Source organism: Hyposmocoma kahamanoa, unplaced genomic scaffold (assembly GCF_003589595.1).
Source record: "Hyposmocoma kahamanoa isolate Upper Pololo Valley unplaced genomic scaffold, ASM358959v1 79, whole genome shotgun sequence".
Classification (NCBI taxonomy): Eukaryota; Metazoa; Arthropoda; class Insecta; order Lepidoptera; family Cosmopterigidae; genus Hyposmocoma; species Hyposmocoma kahamanoa.
This window is the reverse complement of record NW_020653993.1, coordinates 3,766,804-3,782,408: the sequence shown is the minus strand read 5'-3', so window position 1 is coordinate 3,782,408 and position 15,605 is coordinate 3,766,804. Positions and strand designations below refer to the sequence as shown.

At 36.4% G+C, this 15,605-nt stretch overlaps 1 protein-coding gene across 1 annotated transcript in view; it reads right to left on the bottom strand.

The window, feature by feature from the left end:
* Positions 1-15,605, bottom strand: part of LOC113233523 (irregular chiasm C-roughest protein-like) — a 111,353-nt gene that overhangs the window by 52,041 nt on the left and 43,707 nt on the right. The window contains exons 4-6 of the mRNA XM_026468645.1: positions 11,254-11,405; positions 10,768-10,859; positions 9,941-10,049 (exon numbers count right to left, since the gene is read on the bottom strand). Coding sequence (XP_026324430.1) covers positions 9,941-10,049; positions 10,768-10,859; positions 11,254-11,405 — 353 coding nt within the window. The remainder of the gene's footprint in view (positions 1-9,940; positions 10,050-10,767; positions 10,860-11,253; positions 11,406-15,605) is intronic.

Genomic DNA, 15,605 nt, shown 5'->3' with positions numbered 1-15,605 from the left:
AGAACCACAGCGCTCTTATTTTCACTTTTCCAGTATAAAACGTCATCCATCCTAAAATGATCCCCCCTAACCCTAACATCTTTTATGTTACAAAATAAATTACGACCAATCGTACTAACTTTCATGGGTCACAAGTTTTTGGACGATGAATGGAGCAGATTCGGCGTATTTTTCGTCGTACAGAAAATTGTGGTGCAGCTTTTTTGTCTGTTTATTTCGTTACCTTCCTTTTCGTGCTTATTGGGGGGTTGGATTAAAAAGTAATTTATGTGTGCAAACTCAAATAAAAGTAGATTTCTTTTCTTGTAATTAAGTTGTTGATGAAATTGCCCTGAGTTGAATAAGTGCTTTGAATGTTTTAGCGTTTATTTGGCAATTTTAAGCCCGTTTTGCATTATGTAAATTCGATAGCCCCGTAACTCCGTTGGCTAAGCTTGGGCTTTATGATAGTGTCGTCTCGAGCTCGAAGTTGGTAAAAGTAATTTAAAATAATACATTTTCATTTTCTCTAAATTTCATATTTTCATCTGATTTGGTTTCAAGATTCAGTGTATATTGCCAGCGCTTGGGACAAATTCAAATATGGACAAAAGTAACAATGTGAATTAGCAATTTATTACGACTGGTAAGCATAGGAAGTGGGTTCGAACCCAGGCCCGGAACCTCTGAGTTTCTCGTAATTTTTTATTTAATTTAATTTAAAAACTTTTTGGTGTGGTTCACAACCTCTCGGAAATCGTCTGAAGTCCGCAACCCTCATGGGACAGCGTGGTGGACTATGACTTAAACCCTTGCCTGAGAGGTGACCAGCACAGTAGCATGTTGCATTGCCACTCAGAAATTTAAATTGCTAAGATCTGAGAGACACTGCCACTGCGGTTTGTAGCATCTGGGCCCAGGGTTGGTTTAAAGTTGCAACGGAACTTGAATGAGCCCAAATGCGAGTATCCTGTGATCCCGGGACTGTTTACTTGTCAAAAATAGTGTAATTTGAGTTGCATCCAGTCCCGGGTTCAGATGCACCTCGAAAGATGACATTAAATTTGTTTCGTCTGAACCTGAGTTACGTATGTAGACTCGTACGTTAAAACATATTTTCGAAAATTAATCAGTTTCCTTAAACATATAATTTAAAAAACACGCATTTGGGCTCATTCGGGTCTCGTTGCAACTTTAAACCGACCCCGGGTTCAGATATTACAAACCCTCATTGTGCCCATCACCCTAAGGCATAACTTGAAAAGTCTCATGTGACTGTAATTTCACTATCCTTCAAAACCGGAACGCAATAATGCCCACATTACTGCTTGGCGGCAGAAACAGGTAAGGTGGCGGCAGTACTTAAACTAAAAATGCTAAATGCTGCTTAATGCTTTAGTGCAAACGCTAACTGCTTTCCAATGGCACCACAAGTTCACAAAAACTCGATTTCGATTATTTTAAACGATATCGTAAAACATAAGTAAGGGTAAATCCAGACATAAGCGCGAACGTATCTCTGTGTATTAAATTAGACCTTTAGTGCGATCGCCGAGCGTAGCAATAATATCGTAGCGAGAAATAAATTTTTCAAGCGTAGCGATTGCAATAGCTCCTACTTTATAAAAAGAATGTCTAGACGTTATTTTTAAAATTTAATCATTATATTTTAGGAAAATTCACGATTTACTACTATGTTCATACACAAAGATGAAAGTAATTAATAGATTCAGGCGTTACTTTGCGGAAGTCCATGGCAAGTGTGTATGTGTGTTGTTGATTGTTCGACGTTCTGCCGAAGAACGCTGAAGAAGATTCTTCGGCAGAGCGTCGAACAATCAACAACCCCCGAGGATGCCTCGTATTGAGGCGCAACACGTGTCGGATATGTTTTTGGTGGTGGTGTCTGTAACTATAGTTCCGTTTGTGTTATTAATCTTTGTACATTTTATTAAATGAAAAAAATATTTAATACAAGCACTGCTATTTGCACGATTTAACCTTCATTGGGTTCGCGGAGTAGCAAATTAATTTACTTGCATTTTTATTAAAGATAAGAGTACGAACCCATTAACCAATTTCCGCATTTTAAAGAATACAAAGTGCTTTATAATAGGCAAGAAGTGATCTCATTGCAAATAATGTGAATATTTTTATTTGTATATTATGTATATTTCTCATAGATGGCGCTACGACTAAAAAGTCGTTGAAAGACCAAATACAAAGACACGACGCAAGCACATAGAAAAATTCGTGAGGTCCGTTGGTTCGTTACGTGGCTTAGTTGGTATAGCGTCTGCCACGGTATGCAAGAAGACGTCGGTTCGAATCCGACCGGATCGAAGGAATTTTTTCTGAGTGTTTTTTCTGAGTGTTCGATCTTTGTATTAATAATTATAACAAACTAGTGGAGTAATTTCACAAAAAAATAATTGAATATCAATTCAATAAAAATTTAATTTATATAACTACTAACTATACTATGTACATTTTCGCAACACTTAGTAATTACCTTCTCGCCAAAAAACAAACTACTGATAAGTCGTTTCACCGATGCAACACTAGTGTTAAAAAGGTCAATATTATGGATATATGTTTGGATAATCTATTGAAGCTATTACTCGCACGTAAGTGATATGCATTCCGCCGAAAATTCGAAGAGGCCATGAAAATAAATTCTCGAACGAGAGTATCAATATTATAATTATTTACTTTATTTTTCTCAGCCTGTTGGTTGGTTTCAACCACATTAGGAGCGACTTACACACCGCGACTTTTAGCAGCGATGTAGCATTAGCTACTGGCGAGGGTTTGCTAGGTAATAGTCCGCCACACTGGCCTAATGCGGGTCGGGGACTTCGCAGTTTTCCTTCACCGAAAAGCTCGTGGTAAATTTGAAATAAAAGTTCCCTCATCAAATTCCAAGAAACAAAGAGGTGAAAGCCCGGATTCGAACTCATGGCCTCTGGTTGAAAGGCGGTAGGTTAAACCATTAGCTTACCACTGCTTTTATTAAATTATTTGCTTCAAATGTCTACCTTCAATCTATAAAGACATTCATTTTTCCTGTGCATTTAAATTTACTATCTACCCTTTAATACAAAAATTATGCAAGTCGAATCGCTTTCTAAGGGAAGTTTTGCCATAAAATCTAAAATAAACGCTGGCTTAATCGTAGTATCAAATTATCTTCATTTTTGGGGAAGCTTCAAATGCCTAGTTATGGAAATAAAGTGGTCGTTTACGCTTTCGACGTGCTCAGAAAGTTTTATAAGGATATACTTACTCGTATATACCTATAGGTATATTGGAATGAGATAATTTACCTTATCCATTGAGAAAATGTATTCAGATAAACATTATATTTTAGAAATGGACCAGTCGTAAGTGTAAATACGATCTTTGCCTGACAAAACCTGGTTCACAAATGATTTTCATATAAACAGGCCTTGATGAAAGTTTGTGGCGTCTCTCACTGAATTGGTGTCTTCTTTTTTATGGAAAATAGTTGTGCTGTTCATTCACGGCGCCGTGACAACAATGGCATCTAATCGACTCATCCGTAGAACAAAGACCTATGTATAAGACTACTTATTCTTAGGACATACATTTCAGTCGTTTTTCTTCGCTGTGGATGTCAGATCGACCGTTGTTCGATTTTATGATTTCCGAAACGAAATAAGATATATAAATTCTCAATGCACCTTTACCGCCATATTTTGAATAACGAAATTATTCTCGTAATGTACTTATATTCTTTTCGCTATATTGTCACAACGGACTCTGTTCTTTGGATAAGTCATACTAATTTACTATTTATTTAATATTAAATATTTATAAGCCAGTTAAAACTTGCTAAGATTTATTTAACGTCTCCTGGCAGTAGTGTTTACAGTGAGAAGCTATTTTCAGATGCAGAAATTGTTTGTGAAGAAAAACCCAATCGTTTGTTACCAAAAAAAGCTGAAAAATTTGTTTTCATTCATCACAACCTGCCACTGATTAATTTATGTATTCAAGCAATAATTTGTGATTAAAGTACATGATACATTTTGAATAATATGAGCTTTTTATCATTATTTGATATTCGGTATCCGGCCGAATAGTCGTAGCATTCGGTCGAATAAAAAGAGGCCGAATAGGAAGTGGCTAATACCGAATTGTAGCCGAATATTCGTGGCATCTCTACTATGTACCCTACGATGGTAATATTTATCCTAGGTGAGGTAGCAATACTTCCTTAGACGAACTCTTTCACAAGGAGCTCTGCTGCTGCTATTATTCTTAAGAATCCATACTACCTCAGATCCAACTCACATTTGCTTGGGGCGAGCGGCAAAGATAGTGGATTTAGTTCAGAATTAATTTTTTACAATCGAAATTAATGCCATTTGGAAAAAGTGTATCGTATACTACACGTGTTCTATTTAGTTCAGCTGATATTAGAAAAAAAATTGGTATATGTAAAGTACTTATTGAACACAGCGGTTTTCTTGTAAAATTGCGAGGTAAGTTTGTGTTTTTTCTGTCGTGAAAACTTTTAGGAATCGTGTTTGATACCGTCTAGTAATTAGTGTATGTATTACCCCTATTAGTACCCTCACATTTAGTATATATTTTTTCGAAAGTGATTGATTCATCGAGTATATAACCAGAAATAGAGACTCTTATAAATATCAACTCTCGTTTGCACTGAAATATAGACAGGACAACTACTGACCTGTGTGTACGTCTCCGTGTATTCCAAAAAATATTCTGCATTTATTGTAATAAAGATAATATCTCTAACAATGCCGTGCTGTTATACTCGGTGATGTAGGAAAAACAGCAAAACATTTAAATACAATACAAACAGAATCACATTTCATCGGTAATTAAATATTAAATATGTAATTGTTTTCAATTTTCGTCCATTATAGCAAAGTTCAAGTTAACTGGACGATTTGAAGTGAAACAGTTGACGACACGCGTCATTGTTTCGAGCTCGGGCTAGCCAATCGGAGCGCAGTTGTCACAGTAGTGATATGGCAGAATAGTTTTCAAACAAATTAAATGACATTTCGTCTCTATTTCTGGTTATATACTCGATGGATTGATTCAACACTTTTACTGTCATGCGGAATCAACCAAAGCCATTTGAGGTTGTATACATTCATAAGCTTTTTTATGTTTGTGAGGAAAAAATAAACCATAATTTCAATTCATTTCAAATTCTTGGTAGCTTAGCTTTTCGATTCCATTCGCGATTTTTGATTATGTCTATCATTGTTATTCTCTGTCTATCACAATGTCAGTACATGAATGGCTACGGTGCGTACGTGCCCGAAAGGCAGTTTTACGGTCGACGAAATTTTCGATTCGCACAAGCCGGCGGGACCAAATGTCACTACTGCCTGTGTAGTGTAAGCGATAATCGATTACCGATTTTCCCATATGAACGGCCTCACCGAATAAACGCTTTTACCGTAATTTTGTTTATTGCATTTTTGAATTTTCCCGTTCAAAATACACCTAATTTTTTTTCATGTTTATTTTCTAATTAGTTTTTGTAGTAGGAAGGAGGCTAGAGGTTTGCTCGGCTAGCTGGTGTCCTCTTAGTACGTCCAGGAATCAAACGGCGTACTTCGGTGAAGATAACTTGATTTATTGTAGAAGCTTATAATACAAATATGTCCAATAAAACGGCCCGTTGCGTTAGATGCAAGCGCGACGCAGAGTCCGCGACAAGTCCCAGTGGGTGCGAATCTTACAAAAAGACATTCACTCTGAGGTGTTCTCGTAAGTAATCGTAACTTGTCCCGAAAAATGGGAGCTACGGACACGGAAAAAGTATCGATACTTTTTGGTATCGAGTGCTTTCCCTCCGATACCGATACTTTTTTACTCGATATTTTTCAGGTATTAGTACTTTTTGACAAGTATCGTAATCGTTTTGAATAATTCCTTCTTAGGACACCTCATATCATAACGCAAGCCACCTAGCGATTTTTTTTAAATGGCAACGTTTATCATAAATTACTTGCCTGTATAGTGTACGCCACCCATCTTTTCTATTTCTGGTTATATACTCATATAACCAGAAATAGAGACGAAATGTCATTTAATTTGTTTGAAAACTATTCTGCCATATCATTACTGTGACAACTACGCTCCGATTGGCCAGCTCGAGTTCGAAACAATTGACGGGTGTCGTCAATGGGTGTCGTCAACTGTTTCACTTCAAATCGATCAGTTAACTTGAGCTTTGCTATAATGGACGAAAATTGCAAAATTACATATTTAATATTTAATTACCGATGAAATGTGATTCTGTTTGTTTTGTAATTAGATGTTTTGCTGTTTTTCCCACACCACCAAATTGAACAGCACGGCATTGTTAGAGATATTATCTTTATTACAAAAAACACAGAATATTTTTTTGGAATATACGGAGACGTACACACAGGTCTACTAAGACCGAACAATAAGAAAACTTCGTTCGATCCGGCTGTATTCGTATCAGCGCCTTCAGTATTACGATGGAAATTTAAAATGACATAAGGGAGAATTTGTTGTAAAGAAAAAAGTTCCTTATGGTATTTCAAATAAGGAACGAACCAGCAGACTTTACTAATTTTTCTATGTACTTGTGGCAGAAGTTTGTTTTTGATTCTTAACGACTTTTTTGCCGTGGCGCCATCTGTGAAAGTCTTCCTTATTCGGCCTCGATCTTTGTATTAATAATTATAATAAACTAGTGAAGCGATTTCACAAAAAAAAAATAACGCACACACTCAACATAGTACAACACTAGGCAAACCCTGTGTCGCGGGTGCGATGGATACAACCTTAACATAAACAAACGACACCCAAACTCACGAGAGAAATAAATGTAGGCCATACAAAAATTTCTCCCGGCCCGGGAATCGAACCTGGGACCTATGCGTGGCAGTCCGGCAAGGTAACCGTTCGGTCGCGGAGGCAGTTGAAGTTGAATTATTGAATATCATGGTAGTAAAACATTGTGATCTGCCGTCCACTAACTATAACGCGGTTAAGAGACAAATGGTTAATTATCCGTTTTAAATAGCAAAAAATAGAGCACAAAACTCTCTTCTAAAACAGTCACAATTAGTTAACGTGCTCGACTTATCGGAACTTACCTTAACGATAAATAGCTGAAATATCATTAAACATTTCCAACATTCAAAACTGGGTTATGGTTTTTTTATGATACCTCAAAAAATATTTTGTCACTTCGCCGCATTTTGGTTAGAGGGCGGCTGTGATATTCAATAAACTTTTGCAGATTAATAAGCCGTAAAACTTCTCCCAATCTCAACGCACTCGTAGTAGCCAACGATCTTCGAAAATCTTCAACGACTCTGACTATTTTCGCCACTTTACAGGCCAATTATACTCCATACCGATTACCGTTTTCACCGGCGAGGTCTAATAGATCCTCAGTTCAGCGTACGCTCGCGTCGATTCTCTCCTATAGCGCACTCTTCCTGCGAAAGTGTTTAGTAGCATCCGAAGCTTTTAAGGCTCAATTTATATTGCAGCGGAACGAAATGGAAGCGAATTTTTGTAACGATATTGTACATAGCATATTGAACTTTATGGTGACTCACCCTACTGATCCTCAGGGTATACGAGAAGGGGACTATGACCGGTGCGAGCAAGCCCGAACAAGTGGCCAATCGCTCTGATTGTCAACGGTAAACCACAAGCGAAACGTCGCTAATGTGACACATTGCATACATTTCGCGTCGCGCTAACTGTCAAAAAAAATCAAAACTAAACCTAAAACGAAACCTAATTGTCAAAGGTAAAACAAAAACGTTGCCAATTGCTGTCAATATTTTAACGTTTTAACCACACAGGATCTAGCCAAAATCTTCGGAAGATTTTGGCTCGTATCTAGTTTGTCCGTTACACAATTGATCATAAAGTTACAATATCGTAAAAGAAAACGCTTCCATGCCGTTCCGCCGCAATATAAATTGAGCCTTAACCTACCTACCCAACTAAAACACCCTCGTTACTACTAAATAAGCTAAACTAAGCTGTATGGTTCAAGCGCCTCAACTTCCACGTAAGATCAACAGCTAAATATTACTAAGAAAGAAAGAAACAATTCAGTTAGTCAAAAACGAATTTCAAACACCTATAATAATAAGGCACACACTCACAGACCCGCATTGGGGAAACCTTGTATCGCGGATACCATAATGGACCTAAATTACACCCAAACTCACAAGATAAATAGATATAGGCGATACAAATATTTCTCCCGGTCCTGGAATCGTGCTATAATTACTAGCAGTAGAGCTCCTTGTGAAAGAGTTCGTCCAGGGAAGTATTACTACCTTATCTATTTCTGCCGCCAAGCAGTAATGTCAGCATTACTGTGTTCCGGTTTTGAAGGGTTAAGGGTGCTGGTGAAAATACAAGCACATGGGACTTGTCAATTATGTCGCAGGGTGACGGGCGCAGTTGCAGTGCCCCTCGGATCTTTGCGTTTTAAAGCTCTTGAGTAGCACTGCAATTGTTATGGACAGGCCTGCAGCTTACTATCAGGTGAACGACTTATTCGTCCCGTCACTTGATATTATAAAAAAATAAGCTATCCGACCGGATCGAAGGATTTTTTTCTGAGTGTTCGATCTTTCTATTAATAATTATAACAAACTAGTGGAGCAATTTCACAAAAAATAATTGAATATCAATTCAATAAAAATTTAATTAATACAGTGAATAGCGACATCTTTTCGCCAGGACTGGTAGCTGTAAAGGTACTAACTGGGTGATAAATCTGTCAACGATTTCTCATAGATGGCGCTACGACTAAAAAGTCGTTGAAAAACCAAGTACAAAGACACGACGCAAGCACATAGAAAAATTCGTGACGTCCGTTGGTTCGTTCCGTGGCTTAGTTGGTATAGCGTCTGGCACGGTATGCAAGAAGACGTCGGTTCGGATCCGACCGGATCGAAAGAATTTTTTCTGAGTGTTTTTTCTGAGTGTTCGATCTTTGTATTAATAATTGTAACAAACTAGTGGAGTAATTTCACAAAAAATAATTGAATACCAATTCAATAAAAATTTAATTAAAAAATAAGCTTCTAGTAATCATCTAATTAATTTGTCTGTTATCACTAGAACTTACAGTTGCTTTGATAAATTGCAGCTCGTCAATATAAAACAAATTAGTCACAAAAATAACTATTCTGTGCTAGTCGCGACATCTGGTATAACAATAGGTACTAGATACCAGACCTACGCTATCTCAATTCGCAATTCGCAGTATTGTTGACTTATTGGTATATTTGTATGGGCCACCTTACTCCATACCTAGATTGTAGTTGTAGTACGCAGAGAAAGACTTGGTGACTATGTGAAAATAAATGGTAAAAGTAATAATAATAAGAACGCACACACTCAACATAGTCCTGCACTAGGAAAACCCTGCGGATGCTATGAAGACACACATAGACAACCACAAATCACACCCAAACTCACGATAGAAATAAATAAATAACGCACACACTCAACATAAAAAATGTAGACCATACAAATATTGCTCCCGACCCGGGAATTGAACCTGGGACCTCTGCCTGGCATTCCGGCATGGTAACCGTTCGGCCACGGAGGCAGTTAGTAAGTATGTTGGTATACGTAAAATACAGGTATTATGGTGGCAAATCTTTCTTTGATGTAGTGTATCGGTGAACAGTTGGTAATGTACTACCACTACAATCCATGTCTGGAGTAAGGTGGCCCATACGTTTTGGTCCTTCGAGCCGGATATGAACCAGCGACACAGGGATCTTTATAAGATACAATATGCCTAAACATAAATATAGTGACAAAGTAAATCCGTTTAAGCATATAGTTTAGTCCAAGAGAGTCAAACACCGTATTGCCGCCAGTATTCTGAACGTTATTTGTCTAATAGTGTAGTTTGAGAGTTACTTACTTCTAGTTTAATGGAAACGGCTCGATACGCTCTATCAGCCGTGTTCTGCGCTTGACAGGTGAACGTTTGGTTGTGGTGGTGTCTACGCGGACGGAGGTGGAGGATTGAGCTGAAAATAATTATTTGTTGGAAATACGGTTCTTTGATATCATCACTTAAAAATAGAGAAAGCTTTTGCAAATGATACAGTGTCCGTTGTCACATGAAATTTAAAGATATTGTCTACATCGTGATGTATAATGAGGGCTTATTTAGGAATAAAGTGCGTTAAATGTTTTTATTTTTTTAAATATCACGCATGTTTTAAAAAAAATAATCTTATTTTACTTGAAAATAAGTTTACAATAAAAATGTTCTATTCGAAAAAAAAATACCTCAAAAGTTTGTTTATCCGTTTTCGCGGCATTTTATTTTCATTAGAATTACATCTATATACAAAGTTTCATTGAAATCAGTTAACGTAAAATGGGTGAAACGCAATAAACCGAACTCATTCCCTCATTTGTCATCCTAAGAGGTAGAATATTTTCTTTAAATTTAAATGGGGCCACTACTGATGTACCCCCTTTCCAATAAAAAAAAGAATCGTCGAAATCGGTTCACAAACGTCGTAGCAATTGTGTGACATACACACACAAAAATACAGCACGAATTGAGAACCTCATTTCATATTATACATATTTGTATGATCTAAATATAGGCCATACAAATAGTTCTCCCTGTCTGGGTATCAAACTCGGGATTTCTGCGCGGCAGAACAATACGGTAACCGTTAACTAGGGAGGTAGTAACATTACGTACTTAACATTGATAACATTGTAACATACCGGGCAGTGAATCTGCGTCCATCTGGCATCTGCTCCACATTATATGTGACGCCCTGAGTTAGAACTCCTCCGTCGTTGTCTACCCAAGTTATCTGCAACAATATTATGGGTTAATTCTCTAACAAATTTAACACCGTTCGAAAACTTCTTAAATCATTTATCCGATATCTACATAACTGATATCACATATACATTTGTTGATTACATACAAAAAAACATTTGTTGGTTGATACCCGATAGTTCAGTTCCCATAACAAAGTTTTTATAGTCAAAACTACATAATTATTTGACATAACAGCTGTTCATTGTCATGCAACTCTAAAATTATTTGCTTTGTATATGGATACTTTTATTTTACTTTCCACTTCCGTATTTTGAAAGCCATCTAAAATCCTTCCTTTGCTCGAACAGGTTAAGACGCATTATCTTTCTCGCCTTTACTACAACTATAAGAACTTTGTGAATGTAGCTAGTAGAAAATTGTACCTCAGCCGCTGGTTTTCCTCCAACAGACACGCATTCCAAATTGACTTCTCGGTCTTCGACAGCCTGCAGTACAGGGCCTTGAAGTATATTGGGTGGTTCTGGTGGCATCAGGATAAGTAAGCGAGCATACCGCGACCTTATCGGTGGCTCGCCTGAAAACAAATGGTTTGTGTTAATTCTGACAGTTTAAGGTGGTGTTGTTATGGTGAAGAAGTTAGGAAAACTAACAATCTTGAAGGCTGGCATGCCAGACTTAATAAATATGTAGGATGCCAAAACCCTTCACTAGCGAAGGTACTGGATATTTTAGTTAAGGAAGCGAAAATCAGTTGCTTCAAAAACCAAATAAAAAAAAAACAAAAAAAAATTATTTGGTTTTTGCATTTTATTAGTTATAAAAAGAAGATTAAAAGCATCCACTTTCGTAGCTAGATACAAAAAGAGAAAAAAGTAAGCCTTTTACGTAACTGGTTATGGAAAGAATAAATTTGCATCCGTTTTCGTAACTGGAGTTTTGAATACGTATTAAATATTCCTTTTTAATAACTGGTTACGAAACAGTAAAGGAAAAATCTTCTTTCGTAACTAGTAATGAAAAACAGTTACGAAGATGGACCAAAATATTCCTTTTTAATAACTGGTTACGAAACAGTGAAGGAAAAATCTTCTTTCGTAACTAGTTATGAAAAACAGTTACGAAGATGGACCAAAATATTCCTTTTTAATAACTAGTTACGAAACAGTGAAGGAAAAATCTTCTTTCGTAACTAGTTATGATAAACAGTTACGAAGATGGACCAAAGGTAATCTACAGATACATAACAAAAACAGCAAATGTGCTTAATGGGCGGGACACGCGTGCCAACGGTACGCGCAGTTCCATATACTAGAGCCCAGTCCGCCATTTTCGCATTGTACGTTACGGTCGTGTCAATTATCCGTAAAACCTCGAAAATCGTGCAGAAGTGCCTTTGTTTTGCTATTTTGAAGTGCAAAAATTATAGTCGCATCTGTAAATCACCATCAATTTAAATTAAATCTTATGTTATTTAATTTTAATAAATTTTCCATTTTCAGTTTATCGTAATATTTTTTCTTATAAGAAACGAAAGTAAATGTTATAATATGCTGCTGCAATATGGCCAAATTTTTTTGGAAATTGTTTATATGCGTAAATCGTTTGTATTTCAGCTATTGCCGCTAGATGGCAGCAAATGGGATAAAATTTCAATTATAAAATCAAGACGTCGTAACATGCAATACGTAACTTTCAACGATATACCAACTGGGTAAAGTATAAATTATATAATTATCCAGAATTTGTTACATCTTTTTAAATTAGAAAGAAGACCAATCATTATCAGTAACATGTAAGTAATTACGATTATGTGAGTTTTGACGACAGCGGTTCTGATAGTACTCGTGGCTTAAAGCACTTCCATTGTTTTTTCTTCCGCGCACTAAACAATAAATAACTGTTACCTAACAGCTAATACAACAGACCGACACGATTTATAGGTGCTTAGATTTTTAAGTTTTAGTCGCTTCATTACAGGAAGGTTCATTTATATCGTAAAACCCGTTACTGCTCTTGAGAAAGAAGGTCCTTTCTAGTATGTGTGATTGCTATCTGGTTCTTCGTTCTTTCCCTAAATCTGATCAGGCAGGACGTTGCAGTTGATACGAACAAGCGCCTAGTTGTAAGCGACACGCTTACTAGCAACAGTTGCAGTGGTACTCAAAGCTTTTATCGCAACGATTTGTTCAGCGTAATAAGTAATACCTACATATTATATCATTACACAATTTTCAACCCTTTCATTTATAAATGGAAGTGTTTCAAACAAAGTTTTAATTCGATCTACAAACGTGTCGCTTTCCTAGTTTTTCCGATAAAAAGGTCTCGTAACCCGAAAAGCTATAAACTAGTTGGGGGCGCGTTTAAAACTGCGAACAAGCCATAACTTGGCGAGTTATGAATGGAGTCGTTAACCGGCGGAATAGTTTGAAACTTGTTTGATTTATACCGACAATAGTTCTGCCTTTTAACTCCTAAGGGAAAATATGAAATCATATGCCTATAATATTTTGTGGAAATTGTATAATTATGGTGGAAATTGTTAACAAATTGTTTGTGACTACTTTCTGCTACTTGAGGAACTCAAGATAAAGAATGCACAGCGTCTGTCTTCAACTTGCATGTAGAATGTGATACGCTGTTTTGGTAACGTGACAGGGAAGGTGGAGGAAAAGAGATCTAAATGCAGAAGTTCCAAAAGGTGATATGATTAGATCTCCGAACAACTGGAGCTACCTGTTAGCACCGTGCTACACCATGCGATTGAGCGCAACCGATAGAGGCAAATAGCTGGCAGGATGAAGGGGAGTCACGATCCTCAGCAATGAGGAAGTGATTAAGAAGAAGAAGACTTTGTGCTAGTGGTACTATCATCTCTGTGCAAGAATCTAACCGGTATTACCACCTTTGCTTTTGCGGATGCCAGAGCTCAAAGTGGTGAACTAAAGTGTAGGGAAAATCAGCACAATCACGGACACAGAAATATATGTGACAAAGCCAGCAATATATTGCGTGCAATTAATTTCAAAACTCTCTGGTAAGGTCAATACACTGAAAACAATGGGTTTTAACTTTATCAACCTATCAAGAGTCAAGAATGAACAGAACATGATTAACACATTCATGGATATTAACGGCGTTTACCGTACAATTGAATATGAAAATAATAATAGTACTGGTCAAAGTCAAAGCATCATTTATTCCATAGGTAAAATAAATAAAAATGAAATTGTTTAACCTACTGCTCGTTCACTGTGCTGACTTCCCTGAGAAGAACGAGCAAAAAACTCTAAGGATTGCTCTTATCAAATAAACTTAAATGCTATGCACTTCGAATCTAATCTGTGTGGAATCTAGACCCTTGTCGTGTTTCCATACATATTTATTTAACACGTAGTCTTCAATTTTGTAATATAACTTTTCAATTAAAATACTTTTAATGTAAGTTTCAAACTTAGGAAATGATAACTTTAATACATATTCCGAATCTTATTGTAAAAACGTATATAGTTCCACATAAAAGAATCGTTTACCTTTGTTAAACGAAATCGTGATACCATGAGTTTGGACTTAGTTCTAAGATCAATATTATGAATATCTTCTTTCTTAATGAAATTAAGTATAATTTTATGGACATACAAAATATTTGAGTAAATGTACTGTGATGCTACAGTCATGGTACCATTTCCCTAATAATAAACCTTTCCCTTTATGAGAAACCCGAGATCCTAACACAGAACGAATCGCTCGTTTTTGCAACACAAATAAGATTGTAAATCTTCCACTGTACCCTACATGAGAAATCTGTAGGACATAGCATAGGAAGTAACTAAACTAAACTAATCTAGCAGGGGTGGGGAACCCCAGTTAGAATAGTTGCTACATGGATTTCAAAAAACCAACGACGTGGTTTGTAGTTCAATTTTCAAGTGCTTTATTATATAGTTACCACCTACTGCTTCTTCATAGAGAAGTATCGATAACGTACTAACAAAATTCAATGTTTTACACACACATATTTGTGGACGTTACTCTAAGATAATATCTTTAAAATCTAAGATAATCTAAGTGGACACCGGCGTTTTTGTAAGAAATGATACAAGTACATGTTAGTGCCATTGAACTTTCTAATGGCAAAAGCAAGTTTTAACAAAATTTTTTCTCTAAAACGCATAGGTTTTTAGTACAATTTAATATGACACGCTATGACTTGTCATAGCGTACTTTCGTCTACACAAGAATGTTGATCAGCCGTGGGCGGTAAAACGTAATTATTATATTGAATCAGTAATACTATAATGGAAACAAGCTTACATTACTTTTCATTTATTTTATATTATATTAAACCGAACCGAACCGTAGTTTATACTTGTATTTATATTTATTGTTCCTAGCAGACATATTAACCATAGCATCTTCTTTACTTCCGAAAGCATAATTCAATTCCACTTAAAATCGACAAAACTGTTCACTTAAAACTTTCCACTGAAACAACGAAAACAATAGAAAAGGTGCGGAAGAATAATCCGGGCAAAATATAAATCAGAAGTGGGATTCGCTAAACAGTTGGAATTGAACCTAATGCGTTTAACATAACTACCATTATTCAGGATTACGAAAACGGATACACTTTTAGATATAGTGTAGAAAATTTACTAATGATTCCAGTGAGACAACCGGAATAAATATGACCCATATTGAACAGAATACCGTCATATCTCCCGTAGTAGTTGGTAGAAACGATTAAATATGTATGTTGATAGACAACAATATC